General features: G+C 36.7%; 1 protein-coding gene across 1 annotated transcript in view; it reads left to right on the top strand.

Annotated features, from left to right (window-relative positions):
- Positions 1-4,866: 4,866 nt before the first annotated feature.
- The window catches only part of Polr1H (RNA polymerase I subunit RpI12), an 18,500-nt gene continuing 5,443 nt past the window's right edge, over positions 4,867-17,923 (top strand). Inside the window, exons 1-2 of the mRNA XM_067288375.1 lie at positions 4,867-5,002; positions 12,845-12,948. Of these exons, the coding sequence (XP_067144476.1) occupies positions 4,879-5,002; positions 12,845-12,948 (228 nt within the window). The 5' untranslated portion in view covers positions 4,867-4,878. The remainder of the gene's footprint in view (positions 5,003-12,844; positions 12,949-17,923) is intronic.

Raw genomic sequence — 17,923 nt, 5'->3', positions numbered from 1 at the left:
ATCATTCTTAGGATATATGGTGTCTTCCCACGGCGTTATGCCACTTCCAGAACGTGTATCTGCCATAACTCAACAGAAGCGACCACAGACTCTCAAACAACTGAGAAGGTTCTTAGGCATCTTGAACTTCTATCGTAGGTTCCTACCCCATGCGGCCCATCACCAAGCTCCTTTACACGACCTACTTAAAGGAGCAAAGAAAAATGACCAGCGCGAGATTAAATGGACTGACAATTCGATTCAGGCATTTGAGTCATGTAAGTCACAATTAGCAGATGCCACCTTACTACATCATCCTTCACCAAGTGCTACCCTTGCACTTCACGTCGATGCATCCGATTCTGCTGTGGGCGCTGCCCTTCATCAAGTTACAGCACAAGGTCTCCAGCCACTGGCGTTCTTTTCCCCTTTCTTTTCTCAGCGTCAGTATTCTGCATATGACCGAGAACTTCTGGCTGTGTATTTGGCTGTGAAACATTTCCGGTTTATGCTGGAAGCACGACAGTTCACCATTTACACAGACCATAAACCATTAACGTTTGCCTTCCAGCAACGACACGATAAGTGAACACCCCGTCAGTTGAGACATCTTGATTTTATAGGACAATTCTCAACAGACATCAGACACATAAAAGGGATCGATAACGTTTTAGCTGATGCTCTTTCCGTATTGAATCAATTAGTAGCCCATCTATAGATTATAGCAAAATTGCAAAAGACCAACAGCAAGATCCTGAGCTCCAGTCTCTCCTGACTTCAAGTGACTCATCACTTGTACTTAAGAAGTTTAAACTTCCTGATAGTGATGTCGAAATTTACTGTGATGTATCGACAGGTCGCATTCGTCCATACATTCCGCCTAGTTATCGTCGCACTGCTTTCAACACTGTCCATAACCTGTCCCATCCAGGTGTAAGGAGCTCAACAAGATTGGTAAAAGCAAAATTTGTTTGGCCATCCATCAGTAAAGACTGCCAGACATGGTCTCGCACCTGCATTTCTTGTCAACGGTCGAAGATCCAGAGACATGTCGCTAGCCCTTTGGGAACCTTTCCTGTTCCAGACGCTAGATTTTTAAATATTCATATTGACATTGTTGGTCCATTGCCACCTTCCAACGGCTCAACATATTGCCTCACAATCATCGATAGATTTTCTCGTTGGCCTGAAGCAATCCCGTTGCCAGATATAGCAGCTGAAACAGTAGCTTCAGCCCTGTACTCAGGCTGGATATCTCGCTTTGGAGTGCCTGCCCAAATAACATCTGATCAAGGACGGCAATTCGAATCTGGCTTATTTAAATCCCTCACTCAACTTTTTGGTACCCAAAGAGTTAGAACAACAGCATACCATCCAATTGCAAATGGCATTGTTGAACGCTTTCATCGTTCACTTAAAACTGCCATCAAGTGTCACTCTACTGAAAGATGGACGGAAGTGCTACCTACAGTCTTGTTAGGATTGCGAACTGCGTTTCGTGAAGACACCAATACTACCGCGGCTGAGATGCTCTATGGCACCAGCCTCCGACTGCCTGGAGAGTTTTTCGTCCCAGGTTCTCAGGACGTCAATCCATGTTCTTTCGTCGAAAAACTCAGGACGATGATGGCAAACTTAAAACCAGTGCCTGTGGTGCACCACTCCTACCGCAACCCATTTATCCACAAAGAACTGCAGTCATGTTCCCACGTATTTCTTCGCAATGATGCTGTACGGAAGCCCTTGCAGCCTCCATACGATGGACCCTACGAAGTCGTGTCACGTGGTAGCAAGACATTCACTCTATGCATAAAGGGAAAAGAAACTGTAGTTTCTATTGATCGACTGAAACCGGCTTTTATTCTCGCAGCGAGTGAGTCGGACCAGTTACCCCCAACGTCTCCAATGCCAAGACCAGTGCCAACTAAACGTACCACAGACAATCCAGCCCCAACGCGACAAACTACCACACGCTCTGGCCGACATGTAACCTTTCCCGCTCGTTTCGTGTCGCAGACACTGGTGGGGGAGTAGCTGTGGCCGCCAGCGCCAGAGATCCCGAACACTGCCTGGCAACATTGCCAACGAGATGTTGGCTGGCAACGTGAAAAAGAGGCGCGAAAGTTGGCGGGTTTTTGCCTGGATGTTGGCCGAGGATGTCGGTGACAGTTCTCACCTTTTTAATAAAGTTTTTTTGTTACTGTTCATGTTTGTCTGCTTAGTTCTAAAGATCAGTAGGATCGAATGACAAAATTCAAATCTATAAATTTTCGAGGAAATTATTTACTCGATAAATTAATTGTATTTATACTGGTACGAGTGGAAAGGCCCGATGCGGGCATCGGGACACACTAGATTACATATAAAAATAATAACATACAGAGTATTATACTGTAAAAATATAAAATAAGTTATCTTGTTAATTTAAATAATAGTTAGGGGCACCCCTAGTGGCCATTTTTGGCATACCGCGACGGAAGAAAAGAAAATGCCCATTTTTTCGGCTGTATATAGTAGATTTACAATTTGGGCAGTTTATCGGGTTTCTCGGCCCGGAAAAATATACAGCCCGAGAATTTATCCTATTGTCAATGCGAGTATCGGTGGATTCTACAAAATTTAAATTAAGTATATTAGTTCCATTCTACCAAGTAAGTAGGCATTTAGAAATCGCTCTAATTTCAACAATTTTAAAGAAATGTACCTTATTAAATGGAAATACGGATACGTACATTATAAATGCGTGATGCGGACGATGTCCGCAATCCAACTCGGAACGGCAACTTTTGACGGTCCCTTCACCGTAGCAATTAGCGATTCCCAAACCCGGTTGCCAGCAGCCATTTGCCTCGGTACGAGCTGGGAATACCGGTGTATTTTTCCTAGCTTCTCGCCAATGTAAAAGTTAAAATCATTTTTATATTTTCCAGAAATGCTTCGACCGAATAGAAAATCGTGGAATCCGATTTATCTTCGTCGACGTCTCATTAATAATTGTTCTAATTTGATTTCAACGATTCGTTTTCTAAATTACAAAATGCTGGAATAATTCCTTGACAAATATTTTGGTTAAAAAACACCCGGCGCGACACACAATTTTAAATTTTGCTATCTGTTATTAGATTGTATTTTAAAAAATAACTTTTTCATTATTAATTTTAATAAAAAATTTTGAAAAAATGCATTTATTATTTGGTAAATTAAAACTTTGTACGAGTAAAAAAATTTAATAAGACGGATACTTTTTGAGATACGACCCTCGCTCCCTTAATGCTTTCCAAACGACTGGTCCGTTTGCCTGAAAATTTCTTTAAAAATTACCCGTTAACGCACAAATCTCCCTGCAGTATTTCAGAAATTTTCGACAAAAGGCATAGAAGTAATTAAAAGTGAGAGGTAAAAATCGTGTTTCCTCACACACGGACATTTGACATTCACACGCGCAGAAAATCTCCCCGGCTTTTTTGCGTTTCTCAATGATTCAAAATCCCCTCGTCCAACGATGTAAAAATCCGGGGATCGTTTTTTGACCGATACGACACAATTTCGATGGCAGGTTCTGTAGAATGACGGCCTGTATATATATAAAACTACGAAGTTTGTAATAAAATCTTAAATCGAGGCGATTGTCGTTTACAAATTCATTCATTTTACTAATCTAATAAAAATAATTTTTAAATTTAAACAAAACAATTAAAAGTTGCAAAAGTTTTGAAGGATAAGAATACAGTAATAGACAGCCGGTAAACTTCTGATTTGTAGTAGTCACCTTTGTCCCAAATTCTGGGAAAGTTTCTTATTTCTATTTCGAAATATATATAACTCACTGTGCATAATAAGGCATAAATAAATAATTTATATATAATTTACAAAATTCTGTTTGTAATACTAATGAAGAGAAAATTTAACTGTAACAGTAAAATAATATTTAATACGTAATACACGAAGTTTCGATACTTACTGGTTTTATTTATTCACTCCTTATTCTTTATTAAATAGAATGGCGAGGTCTTTTGGACAATAGCGACATAAAACAATTCTCGGTAAAATAAGCAGAGTAGACAAATCTAAATAATATCAAATAACCGCAATATTAAATTATATTATAAAAACAATAAAATGTAAAATACAAAAACACGATACAATAATACGAGGTCTCCGCAAAGGTGGTCGCGGCCCGATATCTTACCTTCGAAAATTACCAAAACTTTCAATTTTATAAATATTTTAAAAATTAACACGTATCCTTTATTATTTTCTCCGTTGATTCTTCTTTTACACAGTATTTAACTCGGCCGAGCCGAACTCGCGACGGGCGTTGTCTTTTTAGTGTCTGCGGCGAGAAAGAATAAAATAAAGAAAGAAAACATCCGTTTCACCAGCCGAATGAGATGTTTGTGGCTCACTGGCTCGAGTAGGATACAAACTTTCGACTTCACCGATCCTTAGTGCTTAGGCTAAGGATTCGAGTGGCTACGGAGGCAGCTGCCACTCCGAGGGACTCGGGATCGAAAAACTCCGGGAATTCTTCGGGGCAGGCCTCTCGGGTATTTTGGTCCCCGGCCGTCTCATTGCATGCCTGGCCGAATCCGTAATAAGTTTGCTATAAAATCTCTTTTTGTCTGCCAACGGTCGACGAACAGTTTATTCGTCCACCTCTTTCGACGTTGCTCGTTCGCGGTATCCCGAACCACCGACGGCTCCACACCCCCTCGTGCCCACAATCCCCGACATGCGTACTGATTTTGGCAAACGTTTCTCCTAGACCTTCCGAGTTATTCGACTCGAGATAGCCATCTGTTTCTCGAACCAACTCGACTCACCTGGAAAATTATCTACACGGAGCGCCTAACTTCACCGCCAGAGGGCGGCAAGCAAGCAATCGAACGAAAAAGAAGGATGACTTCGAGTAGTTTTACCGGTAACATTGATTTTTGTCCCGAATGTGGCACTATCCTGCCACTTCCTGGCACAGAAAATACTGTAACTTGTTACGTCTGTCGATTTAGTATTGATGTAAAAGGTAAGTTAGTCATTTCTGATGCTATCCTGCTTATTACCGAAATTTAATCCCAAGTTTTAAAATGTCTAATTACTCACATTTTATGAGAATAACGTGATTATCTGAGCGAGACACTAATACCTGCTAATTATATATGGTATTTCTCCCTCCTGCTTTGCTATTTTCTGTTTCGTTTCCAATGTAGTTATTAATTATTATTATTATTTATTACATAAGACTTCCCATTGCATTGTACAGTACATTCGAAGCTAGAATCTTGCTGTAGATAAATACAGTGGAATATGCTTATTATGATCGCGTTGGGACTTGCAATTTTCAATAACAATAATTAGCTAATAACATTAAACGGAGGATAAAAAGTTTTCGTTGTTGATCTCGATTTATAACGAAAAATTACCGTTTGAGGTTATATTTTACGACGCTACGACCTCTCCTGCGTCGCCGGCCGCGTCCGGTCTACGTACGAGACCTAGGTAAAAACGTTGCTTGCGAGACGAGAGAGGCCGTTGCGTTTCCAGAATGCGTGGGAGGACGAAACGGTTTCTCGCGGTGGCCGGCGGGGGTGCCCCGGAGCCCGAGCGTTGCGACGGGTGGAAAAAGCTTGGTGCCTCGTATGTATTGTTGCTTACGAGTAACTCTCGCGTGCGTTTGTTCCGATTTATACGAGAGAAAATGTGCGACGGGATTACGTACCGGATGCAAATACGTCGCGCCGACCTCGTACGGCTTTGCGGGTAAAAACTCGTGACGCGTCGCTATCGTTTTCGACCCGCTCCGCGGGATCTTCTTCGGGCGTTCCGTTAGAATAAAATCGGAAAATATTTATGGGACGCCCGAAGAAGATCCTACGAAGTGGATCGAAAACGTTAGCGATACGTTACGAGTTTTTACCCGCAAAGCCGTACGAGGTTAGCGAGACGTATTTGTATTATCGCTTTGTTCGTCGGATGGAGTTTACTAAATGCATTCGCAATCCGCTCGTTTACGGAGAACGCGGGCAAAGGGAAATATTACTCCCTCGAGAAAGTTACTTTACGAAACGATATCGTACCCGTCGTCCGGTGCTCCCGTTTTTTATACTTAATCTCCGTAAAGCGAAACGTCGCGTCTACGAGGACTATATTAATTAATTATGTAGTATATAATCCTCGGTTGCCGGGAGCGTGTTTCGAATCACGTGGCCGAACGCAATCGGCGTAAATATACCGCGGCCGGAAAGCGAATGGGGGCGTGGACTTTGTCGTCTTTTTGTTTTTATTATTGTCGAATTAAAAAAATATAAGCGAAACGAAAGGCACGGAGTTAATTTATTACGAACAAATGGATGGTATCGCGTATATCGACTTATCCTCGACATTCTTTCTTCGTTAATAAGTTTGGGATATAAATTTTAAAGATTATTCCCTCGTTCCTTCCCACGTAAAGCGGCTTGTTTAAATCATTTTGTTAAAGAAGCGATTTCTCGTACTCTGAACGACTTAAGAGGATACGGATAAGCGGGATATATCCTTCTTTCCTTCTTTCGCCCGGTTTATTTGTTCTGTATACTAATTATTTATTTACATTTTTAAAATATTATTTTAAGAATCGTGTGATATATTATCATAATATTATGACATGATTAAATTGAAAAAGCAGAAGGCATAGTGCTAATTAGTTTTAAATGACAGATGCTTTCTTATAAATGATCGATTGATAAAATCATATTTTGTATTTTTTTTTATATTGCTGACATAAAGATAGAAAAGAGGGGTATTTTAAACACGTTTTTCTGTATTGACTTGAAAGAAGCATTGCCTGTGATCTTATCATCTAATCTTTCAAAAAACAAAATTTGTAAATTTCTTTAATTGTATTTATCATATTCTTGTTTTATATTTATATTTTTTATAAATTTATATAAATTTTCAAGTGTCTTACATTTGATTTTTAATAGAAAAAAATCTTATTATGTGATGTAATACTTGGTTTCAGTTACATGTTATATCACATAAAAGCTTATGATTTGTAGAAAAATAAGAGTAACTATGCATTTCTTGGGTAGTGAAATAATCTAAAAAAATTTATCTCATTAATTAAAAATCAATAATTTAAGAAATCATATCTGGGATTTAGAATGCATGAAAAAAAGAATAATTACTAATAAACAATAATTTTATAAATATTTATGGAAAGAGATTTTCACACAAATATATTAATAGACTTTTACTAAACTCTCATAACATACCGTGTAAGTGCATAAAAGATAAACATGTGGACTATATCATATATATATTCATTAGATGCAGTCTGGGTTAATAAATATAATGTGATTAAAAAGTTTACACAAAGTTTTAAAGCCAATAAAACAACTGGGTAGTTTCTACACTCACAAAACCTTTCTGCTCAGTGGCTTATTAGGTAATATCTTTACTGGCTGGAGTTTCTCGCTCATAGCTTTCCCAAAATTATCAAGTAGTGGATTTATATACTTCTCTAAAAGAATTCTAACAAAGGTCGACGAGTCACAATCCTTACTTCAAAGTAAATTTTGAAAATGCGGAATTAATATCCTCACAATTTCTTTTTCGATACCTTTTTGTTTTAAACATACATACTTTAATGCTTCAAAAACAAAATTGGAAATAATGTCCAAAACTGGTATTTTAAACTACTATGGTCTTGATGAAAAATTAGTCTCAAAACTGGAGAACAGCTTTTTGGTCTTGAAAGTTTTTGCAGACAGTCAAAGCAGCTTGTTGATTCCTCTGCCACTTTCACAATGTATCCTGCAATCATAGCCACTGCTGCTTTTTTCATTGTGGGTTGAACAGCTGAAGGAAAAAATAAAAACAAAATTCTATAAAATTGAAGACTTCTGTAGGAAACTGAAGTGTACTTTTCACTTAGTTCTAAAGATGTGTCATTTATACAAGCAGATTTCATGTAATTAAAAGATAAAAAATAAACAGTAGCTTCCAAATGTTTATAGTTAAAACAAGGTAAAATAAAAAAAAGGAATGATACTAACCTTGTGGGTTATAAAACCTGGACAGAATTTCCATTATTTGGTCAGGCAATGCAAAGTCGTTTTCTGAGCAAGAAGAACTATAAGCAGTTTCTTTTGCTGGCAATGAAATTAGAGATGATCCAGTTGACAATGGTGGTTCTCTTGTTCCACATTAGCACTAATGGAAGCTTTAATTAAACCCATTTTAAGCATTGTTTCTATAGCAAACATACTGGATCTTACATCCATCATATCATTGTAACCACCTAACTGGAGTACATGGCTGAATAGTGATTCCACATCATCACTTGAAAAATTCCTGGAAAGGACATAATGGAAACCTTCCTGAAGAAGGTGTCACACACAGTGGACACATGGTTGTGAACCACAGAGTGTGGTATGTTTCATCACTAAATTTTTTCTCTTTCTCCAGTGAGGACTGAATTTGTTCAATATAGTGAAGAAAATCGTTTTGGAGCCACTGCAGTCTTTCGTCGTCTAAGGAATAAAAAGGACACTTGTTTTGATTTCTGGAATAGATGTACTGAGTTTGATTACAAATATCATGAAGTTCAAACCACTTCCTCATGATCTTCATGAAGTTATTGTTTCCTGTAATCCTGCTTTATGGTCCACTTTCTCAGGAACCAATTCAATTGCTTCCTGAGAAAGTGGACCAATAAAGCAGGGCAGCAACCAATTCAATTGAAAAAATTTGAACTGCTTGTAAAACGTTCATTTTTTCAAAGCTGGTTGGAAATAAATGCTTTCTGGTTAAGAATCAAACAGGTTTAACTAATCCTGGTAATGTCTTCTAGTTGTCATACAAACGTTTCAGGTGGTTTGCTGATATTTTGTTGTCATTTACACTGAAGGTCTTGGTCAGAAATTGTGACCTCACGTTCTTTATTACATGACACTGATCAAATGCCAGGAAGAGTTTACGGGTTTTGTTATTCGAATGGCTGATACATGGCCCGCATTCATCACCACTCAAAAGTTGGAACATCAAAGTGTTAACAGAATAGTTGTCAGTGACCACACGCTTGACTATAAACCCTTCCTCTTCTACTGCTGTGATAACTTTCAAGAGTTAAATTTTTAAAGTCAAATGCAGTTATGTTTGAAGCAAAGTAGAAGGCTACAGGTATCCGATAAGGTGTTGTTAGGCCAAGGAAAAGGAAGCACAGCAATTTATTTGCTAATTTGTTTTTAAGTCCTATCAGATTCATGTCCATATTTGGTTGGCCTAAAAATACATCCCATTTTCTATCATAAATTAATTTAGGTTTTATAGCCATCTGATCAATGATAAGGGACCCCAACTTCTCAGCATCAGTCTTTAATCCTTTGAACTCTGCTGCAAGTCGACATTTAATCAGTGAAGTAACACCAGTTTCTCTACTGGCATAACCAATGTATCTTTTCAAGGTTGCTGGATGAGGGACATGCAAAATACCAATTTGTCTCAAATACTTGTAGGCCTTGGAGGATTTCCTTTGCAGTAATGCACAAATCTTTACAGTGGTCTTTTCATAGTGTCCCTTTTTCTTACCATAACTGTTAACTTGTTCAATTAAAAAATTTACTTTTAATGAATGCTTAAATGTAGCTTCAGATACAATTTCCTGAAATTTCTTTTCCAGAGGAGTTTTCCTTAATCTTTCTTTTAATAAATGTTTTTGTGCTTCTACAGTTGATTTGAGCTTTGAAATTTGTTTTGTAAGCCTTGAACATTTCCTTTTTAAATTTCTCAGTGTAGTTCTTATTCTCTTAAGTCGGATGCACATATGCGGCACTGCAAGGAAAAGCGATGGAATAACGTCAATTTTTTTCACCACAGAGGTCTCTTTCATGCTGCTTTTCTCGTTCTGCAAAAGTTGGTCAAATTCTACCTTTTGCGGCAGCAGCCGCCAAGATGCGTTTCTATTAGCCAATAACAATTCGTCTGGCAGTCACGTAAGAAAATACAATCATGTGGTGTTTTAATGGTAGAAAGTTCGACGTGGTTAACCGAGATAACTAACATCAGAATAAAGAGGAAAGAATAATAAATTTAACACAAATTCTACACAGATACAGTAATCATATATTATTTAATTCAAAGAACAAAACAACCGAATCTTACTCGAAATAGTATTCTTTTTCAAGAGATCTTAATCAAAGAATAAGCCTATTTTGTACATCAGTTCTTTATCGATCCAACAAAATATCTCGGCAAGATTCTTGCCAATATGATATCTCTAATCCAAAATCTTCATTCGAATCTTCGACAAAATCTTCTAGCTAAATAAAACAAGCCGTACGAAACAAAATTTGTAAACACGTGGATAGCGGCAGTTTCGGTATCGTTCGCCATCTTGAATACTGAACGAATGCGCTGAAATGTAAACGGATTGCCGCTTCTGTGGTTGTACTGCCGCGCGGCGAAGATGCGTTTGCAACACCGCTTTTCTTTGCCGCGCCGCATATGTGCATCCTCCTTTACTTGGGAATGAGCAAACAGGAATGTGAACTCGAACAACAATGTTGGCTGTTCTGTTTTTATTTGTATCATCCGCTTCCTGATCAATACTATTTTCCACACTAGTTAAATATCCAGTTGTAGACTGTGTACATCTCTTTTTGGGCAATTTTCTGGGTTCAGGCTTCTTTTTTTTTCAATCTTACTGGATACTCCTCAAAAACTGATGGCACAGAGCCAGATAAAAGCCTTTTTAGTGTTGTGCTAACACTATAATTTGTGGGGCAAAAATGTCGACTACAAACTCTAGATCTTTCAGAAGGAATCGAAGAACTGCCTTTTTTCTCACCCTCTGTTTTTATACTTAAGAGCCATTGTGTTTTCAACTGTGCTTCAGAGGGGAACTCATGGAAAGCAACACCTTTTGTACATCCGCTGCTTTTACACAATGGCACACAGCAATAAACCATGTTGTGAAAAGGATCGAAGTTTCTTTTACAATAAAAGAAATAATGTGGTATAAAAAATAACTATGAATGCTACTGTTTTGTCAATTAACATTTATAAACAAAATATATAATCGTTATTTTAAATTTCAATGGATTTGACAACACTTTAGCCAGGGAATACTGTCTTAGCTGGTATGCATCCGTCTCTCTGAATAGGAGTGTTAAGATGCCACCTAGAGACAAAATTTAGCAACACTAAACGATCCTCTTTTCGAAGCGAAAAGTTCAGAATGCAATAGCCTTTTTTATCTCGTAAGCACCAGTAAAAAGAAGGTAACCTGTGTGAATGAGAGTATTCTCACTAAGAGTGTGTGATGGTAAGATGTGAACTCTGAATGAGGAGTTTCCACCCAGAATTGTGAACCCTCTCTGTATGAGTAAAATACTAGAAAGGAACCGTGTGACCCTTTGTGAGATATTTGCCTCCAGAGGTTTTTCATGAGCATCAGTATACCGCCTATTCTCCATGCTTTACGTCGTCAAGGTTTGCCCAATGCTTTGCGTGTAGTTGTATGCTTCAGTGCTTGCTATTGCTTGCGCCTTGGCACCTAGGTGGGGCAGGCCCCCGCTTCCCCTAAAGCTATATAACGTCAAGTACTCCACCGACGGTCGAGTGGCCTACTCAAAGCTGGCATAGTGGCATGGGCTGAATAGTTAAATGCAATGGTCTAGCGGAGCAACGTGACTTGGGATCTCGTACCACCCAATTTTGGGGGGCTGTAACTTGCAAAGAGTTGCATGTAGAAGTACAGGTATATCTCACCTTACGTCGGTAATTGGTTCCAGAAGATGCGACGTAAGTCAAATTTACTTGCCACTAGGCTAAACCACAAATTATCATTCCCAGTTCTGCATTTTATTTATAAATGCATTTTTAATAATATATGATTAATAAGAATCCATTTTAAGCTTACGAACAAATAAATTTTAGTTTTTAATATAGTACAGAAAAAAGTAATCTAAATTTACGAATACACGTACTGTACATGTTTACAATTTGGTGATGTCTTAGAGAAACTACATTCACAAATAAAGAGTCTGCGATATATTTTACAATATATCGCGGACTCTTTATTTGTGAATGTAGTTTCTCTAAGACATTATAAAATAAGATGATTTTTTTAAGGTTAAGGTTTTACCAATATCGAGTGGCGCTGACAACGACGCCAAATGATGGATATTGGAACTATCGTGGAAAACGCCAATAATGAGCACTTAAAGACCGCTAAATAAGAAGACTACACAGAAACACAGATGTTTTCTTGTTTCATTCTCTAGGATTTATGATGCTTATATTAACATTTACTGTAAATGTACATATTTTAATATGATTATATGTGCTTTTAATGCTTTTCTAGTGATATTACGACTTCAATATTTGTGGCGGACGGATGTAAAGTCGAATAAAATGACTTAAACTTGATTTTTATTTTTCTGTATACTTTTTTGACAAACGACGTAACTCAAAACGATGTAAGTCAAGGTATACCTGTATGGATTCCTTTGACATTTTTGCTCCTATGGATATGCTCTACAGCTCTGATAAAATCCCAACTGTCTCGTTCAGAGCTTGAATTGGGTTCTATTTTTGCAATAGGTCATATATGTCCGTTGACCTAAATATTTGATAATAGTGAACAACTCAAAGTGATATCTAGTATTATCACTTCATAAACAATAATAGAAAATTTTATATCCTTTGATTTTTACAAAGGATATAAAATTTGTTTATAAGTTGTAAAGCAGGAAGCCTACTTCCATTTTTAATTTAATTTTATTCATACCATTAGTAATAATTATAGACTGATTTAAATTAGAATATTTTAATCTTTCTTATCAGTAATTAAGAATTTGAATTTAATAATTCTGTATTTATATAGAATTTGATGGTCTCACAATGACATCTGAGGTTATATTTAATGATCGTGAGAAAGCTTTGAAAAACAGCAGGAAAATTGTTGAAGATAAAGCATGTGGCCCATTGGTATGTTTAGAATTCAAAAATTTTATGTAAAATATATCTATAATTGATCAAAATTAATCTAATTTTCATTTGTAAATTTCTTTGTATTTGTGGAATTTAAGCTTCATAGACATTTGTAAATTTTATTGAAAGTTTATACATTGTTTGATTCATATGTTCAGAATTGATGATCTACATTTCAAATGTTTGTACATTATTCACATTAAGAGGTAGTTATTATTATTTTCCGGTGTTGAGATGGAGTTTAGTATTATTCGCATTTTTCACCAGATGCTCACCCTCTGGTGTTTAAAAACAGAACTATTTTATCTAGGTCATTTGAATCATTCTTGTGTATTGTCAACGGTAAAGATGAATAGCAATAGAAAAAATAAAGTTTTCTTTTACATTCCAATTTGTAATTTCAAAGCCATACAGGAGCCCAATATAAATTTTCATCTATTCCCACATAAAAAACATGATTATTTGGAAATCCGAATGCAGAGCTCATAAATATAACCGACGGAAAGACTATTAAGAATTGGCAAAATGTTTCCCGATTGTTCGGCTTTATATGAACAAGTTACGCTGTCAATTTAAAAAATTTTTTTCCTTAATGTTTAAAATGCAGTAATTTTGTGTGGGATACAGGGTTGGATTTAAGCATTTTGAGGCCCTAAGCTGAATGCTGCACCCTTACCAACCCATCACATTTTTAGAAGTCAATCATAAAAAGAAGAGAATTAACATAAACATATTAACTACTTTTTATTTTGTGTAGATTTAAAGCATATTTTGTTGGTTTGTAAAAGAAATTTTATTAGAAAATTTAACTTCAATTTTTTTTTGTAAAAATTTTTGAGGCCCCTTGAAACTTGAGGCCCTAAGCAAAAAGGTAACAAAGCTTGCTTGTAAATATGGCCCTAATTGGACAGATGCCAAAGCTAATACTTTTTAACACAAAGAGCACAATTGTATAGAACAATCTCGCTCATTTGTTTCTATAATATTGTATGTAATGACATGTCCCGCTAGCAATAATTGTTCTATAAATTTCTTGATAAACAGCTACAAGTAGCATATATCCTTATGTCGGACTGTAATATATGATTAATTTTATGTCGACTAGTTACAGGTGTCCCAGATATGATCTTGACCCAGATAAAGTAGCCATTTTGTAAAAATACAGCACCCTCTATAGTTCATGAAAAACATGAATATTTCTGTCTACTGTACAAGCTGATACTAGACTAAGATAGACTGAAAATGTTTATGAAAAATAAACTTTGGTTTTCAGAAGAAGCAATTTCATTTCTTATAATTTACAATATGTAGCCAGGAATGGCCAAATGGCAGAGGCAGTTAAGACATCAGCTTAATGCTCTTTAGAACCAAAAATTGAATCTGGTCAGCAATTCGGAAGGGTGATCTGTTCTGATTATGTTGGAACTTGTTTGTCACCACCCTGCCATTCCACTGTGGGCTGGCAGAACCCATGGGGATAATGGAAAAATACTTGCAATGTCTGCAGGATTGAAAGAGTTAAGAGTGAAAAAAATGTGACTAGCATTTATGGAATTTAAGAATAATTTGGAGTAATGTTTAACACATTTTCAATGTGTCATTTTGTACAAAAAAAAATTTAGTAGCATTAGAAATGATTTAATATAAAAACTATGCTGTAAAAATAAAATAAACATTATTCCAGAATTTAAATTTTATAATCACTTTATATTCAACAAATTGGTATTGATGAAATTGATAAATTTAAACATAAACTGTAGCATCCATTCCAAAAGCTTTTAAAATTTGAAATGTTTCCAATAAGATTTTAAAATGAGTAAACTTCAATATTTATTTATTATTCTTCATAATTTCTTTTTGTTTTAAAAATGAAAACAATAAAAATGTCTTGATTTATGAATATAAACAGCAACTGAAATCTGATGCATAGCAAATGAACACCCAGACTGCCAGAAATAAGGTTGTTGCGGGTTCGAATCCCGCTTTGGGCCGATTCTTTTCTTCCAGTTTAGTCTAAATTAATTAATTAAATATTATAATTATTAATTTTAATACCAGATGGTGCCTAACATCTCCCTCTAGTGCCAAATTCACTTATAATTCATAATTATTATTTTCAAATTATAGCCCGATTATTTATGACAGTGTCGGTATTCATTTACAATGTCTGAATTTATCGATTTAGCAATTTATTGTATTCTTTATTTTTATTACATTGCTATAGTTTAGTTCAATTGTTTTTTGTACATATAGGTCAACTCTAATAACCTTAAATAGCTTTGCAAAGTATAGTTATCCACAAACGTTTTCGGTCCTTTAGGACCTTCTTCAGGTGGGATCCGAGTAGAGAGACCCTACGTTCTAAACTCCCATTACGGATGTATTCCAACCCCCACACCAGATGTGTACTATAAACAAACATCGTTGCGCATGCGTCGGCGGCTACAACGCCGGGTCGTACATTGCTTGCCACGCCTTCGAAAGTTGCTTTTCATCCTTAAAGTTGATAGAAAGGCCTAGGCAATCCGCTTTAAAGATCTCTAGTGCTTCCAAATACTTAATGTGGTGTACCTGCTTGGTTCTCCGTATCAAGGTCGCGTGCTGCAGCCCGGGCGTAATGCCGTTTTCACTGGCACATACGGCTAAGGCAGTATTGGTCTTTTTCTTCTCGATATCCGTATTATGCTCTCGGATGCATTGCCCGAGGGATCTTTTTGTGGAACCGATATACACCAGATCCCTATCGAATCTATCGTCTTGGAGTGGAATTCTATATACACCCGGCACTTTATCAACATCCACTGGATCTTTCCCGTTCCTAAGCAAGGTGAAAACGTCCAGCTTACACTTATAGGCTATTTTTGTATTAGTACATGCGCCAATCTCACGGTATAAGGAGTGCAGATGCCGTTCGTATGTAATACTAATAGGACGGGGAGACGCACCTTGCCGCCGATTATTCTCCGGAACTGCATCAAACCGGTTTACGGGGTTGCGTTGCTGTTTGTCATCTATTCTAAGTATAAGCTTCTTGTTATAGCCATGGTTTTCAGCTATTTCCGCTATTCTCCTTATCTCCTTCCGCTTGTCCCTCTCCTTATTACAGTGCGTGTGGGCTCTTCTAGTAAGTGCTCTGAAGGCCGCCAGTTTGTAGCTATACAGATCATTGGAGTCGGCCGGGATGTATATTGGGATAGCATTCGGTTTCCAGTATACATTAGTGTCGTAACCCCCACTGTTAAAGGTAATATTAATGTCCAAAAAATGAGCTGCTTCGTTGCTCATTTGCTCTAACTCGATCAAAAGACCGTATGGGTTGTCATTCATACAACGCACGAACTTGTCGATGTCCGGTTTCGTCTTCCAGATGATGCAGATGTCATCAATGTACCTTTTATATAGGTTGATGTTATCGAGGAACTCGGGGAGGAACTGTTTGTTTATAGTACACATCTGGTGTGGGGGGGTTGGAATGCATCCGTAACGGGAGTTTAGAACTTAGGGTCACTCTCTACTCGGATCCCACCTGAAGAAGGTCCCAAGGGACCGAAAACGTTTGTGGATAACTATACTTTGTGAAGCTATTTAAGGTTATTAGAGTTGACATATTTGTTACTGCTTCGTTTCTGAAGATGGATTTTATTGGAATGGTTTTTTGTACAGTTTTTATTATGAAATATATTGAATGTCTGCATTCTGCATTCCTTTTAATTTAATGTAATTTTGTTTTTTCATTGTGATAAGATAAAAAATAAATAAATCAGTTAATTGAAAATGATGGCTAATACAGGAAGTCCAAAAAGTTGCTGTACAGTGAGAAATTTGTACAGTCACTTCTTGCTTAATGGCTTGTACTTATCAGCTCTTTGGAGCAGGGAATTTGTTTTCTTAATCTTAGTCTACAGTAGTTACAGCAGTCAGTCGATATTCACTACACTAGGGTTGTCCAATTTTTTTTCTTTATGGGCCAAATTTAGTGGGCCACAGGGTAATTAATATAAATATATCCTTTTAAAAAGTTCAAAATATGAATATCTAATTTTGATAACAGATATATATAATTACCAAAAATACTGTATTGTTGACAGTAAAAAAAGAAATTATATTCGCACAAAACAAAAATAAATTTGATGCTATTTTTGACATTACAGTAGTGAACCGAAAATCTGAATCAGTTGGGGACTGGGGTTGTTCAGATTAGGGATTTGTTCCGATTACGGATTATGTACGAAAAAATATATTAACCTGTTTGATGTTCAAATTTTTCTCCGTTGCGTGTCGCTTCGTGTTGAATTTTCGCCGATTTTAAGCCTAATGAAAATTTTTATAATAATAATCGAGGCTATCGTATTGTTAAAAATTATTTCTGCATTTTGTACAAACAAAATAAATATATTGAAGAATATAAAAACATGAAAATTATACTTTAGAAGTTAATTTAGTATCAAAAATGTTTGATTTAGCACGACACAGTCCGACTGAAAATCGTGCCGATTACCGGGGTTCCGATTTACGAGTCTCTACTGTATTTATTTTATAATATTGTTAATATCTTTTTTTTTTTTTTTAATTCTTTCTGTCCTGTGGGCACTAAGAGAACCTCTTACAGCAAGCCCATTATGGGTTTGGACAGGCCCACAATGGGGCAGCCAGGTGGTGTGGGACAGATCTGAATGAACCACCCCACAAAAAAATTCCTGCGGATTTTTTGAGCCATCTGGATTTGATCCCAGGTCCCCAGAACGGTAGGCTGCAACCTTGACCCATCTGGCCGTGGATTTTGTGGTACTAGTCTTAATTCTAAGAATGTTAATTAAATGGGAATCACTCAACCTATATCTTTCAGCAGGTTTGATGTTCTTCATGCATGAAAAAAAAATTGTTTACAAACAATTTTTTTTCGTGCACAGCAGTATGTACTACCCCACAAGCATTACAGTTTTCTGGACAAATTGACAATTTTATCAAATTC

Source organism: Centruroides vittatus, unplaced genomic scaffold (genome assembly GCF_030686945.1).
Source record: "Centruroides vittatus isolate TY-2023 unplaced genomic scaffold, ASM3068694v2 scaffold_861, whole genome shotgun sequence".
NCBI classification, from domain to species: domain Eukaryota; kingdom Metazoa; phylum Arthropoda; class Arachnida; order Scorpiones; family Buthidae; genus Centruroides; species Centruroides vittatus.
The sequence above is the reverse complement of the archived record's forward strand: the minus strand, read 5'-3'. Positions and strand labels throughout refer to the sequence as shown.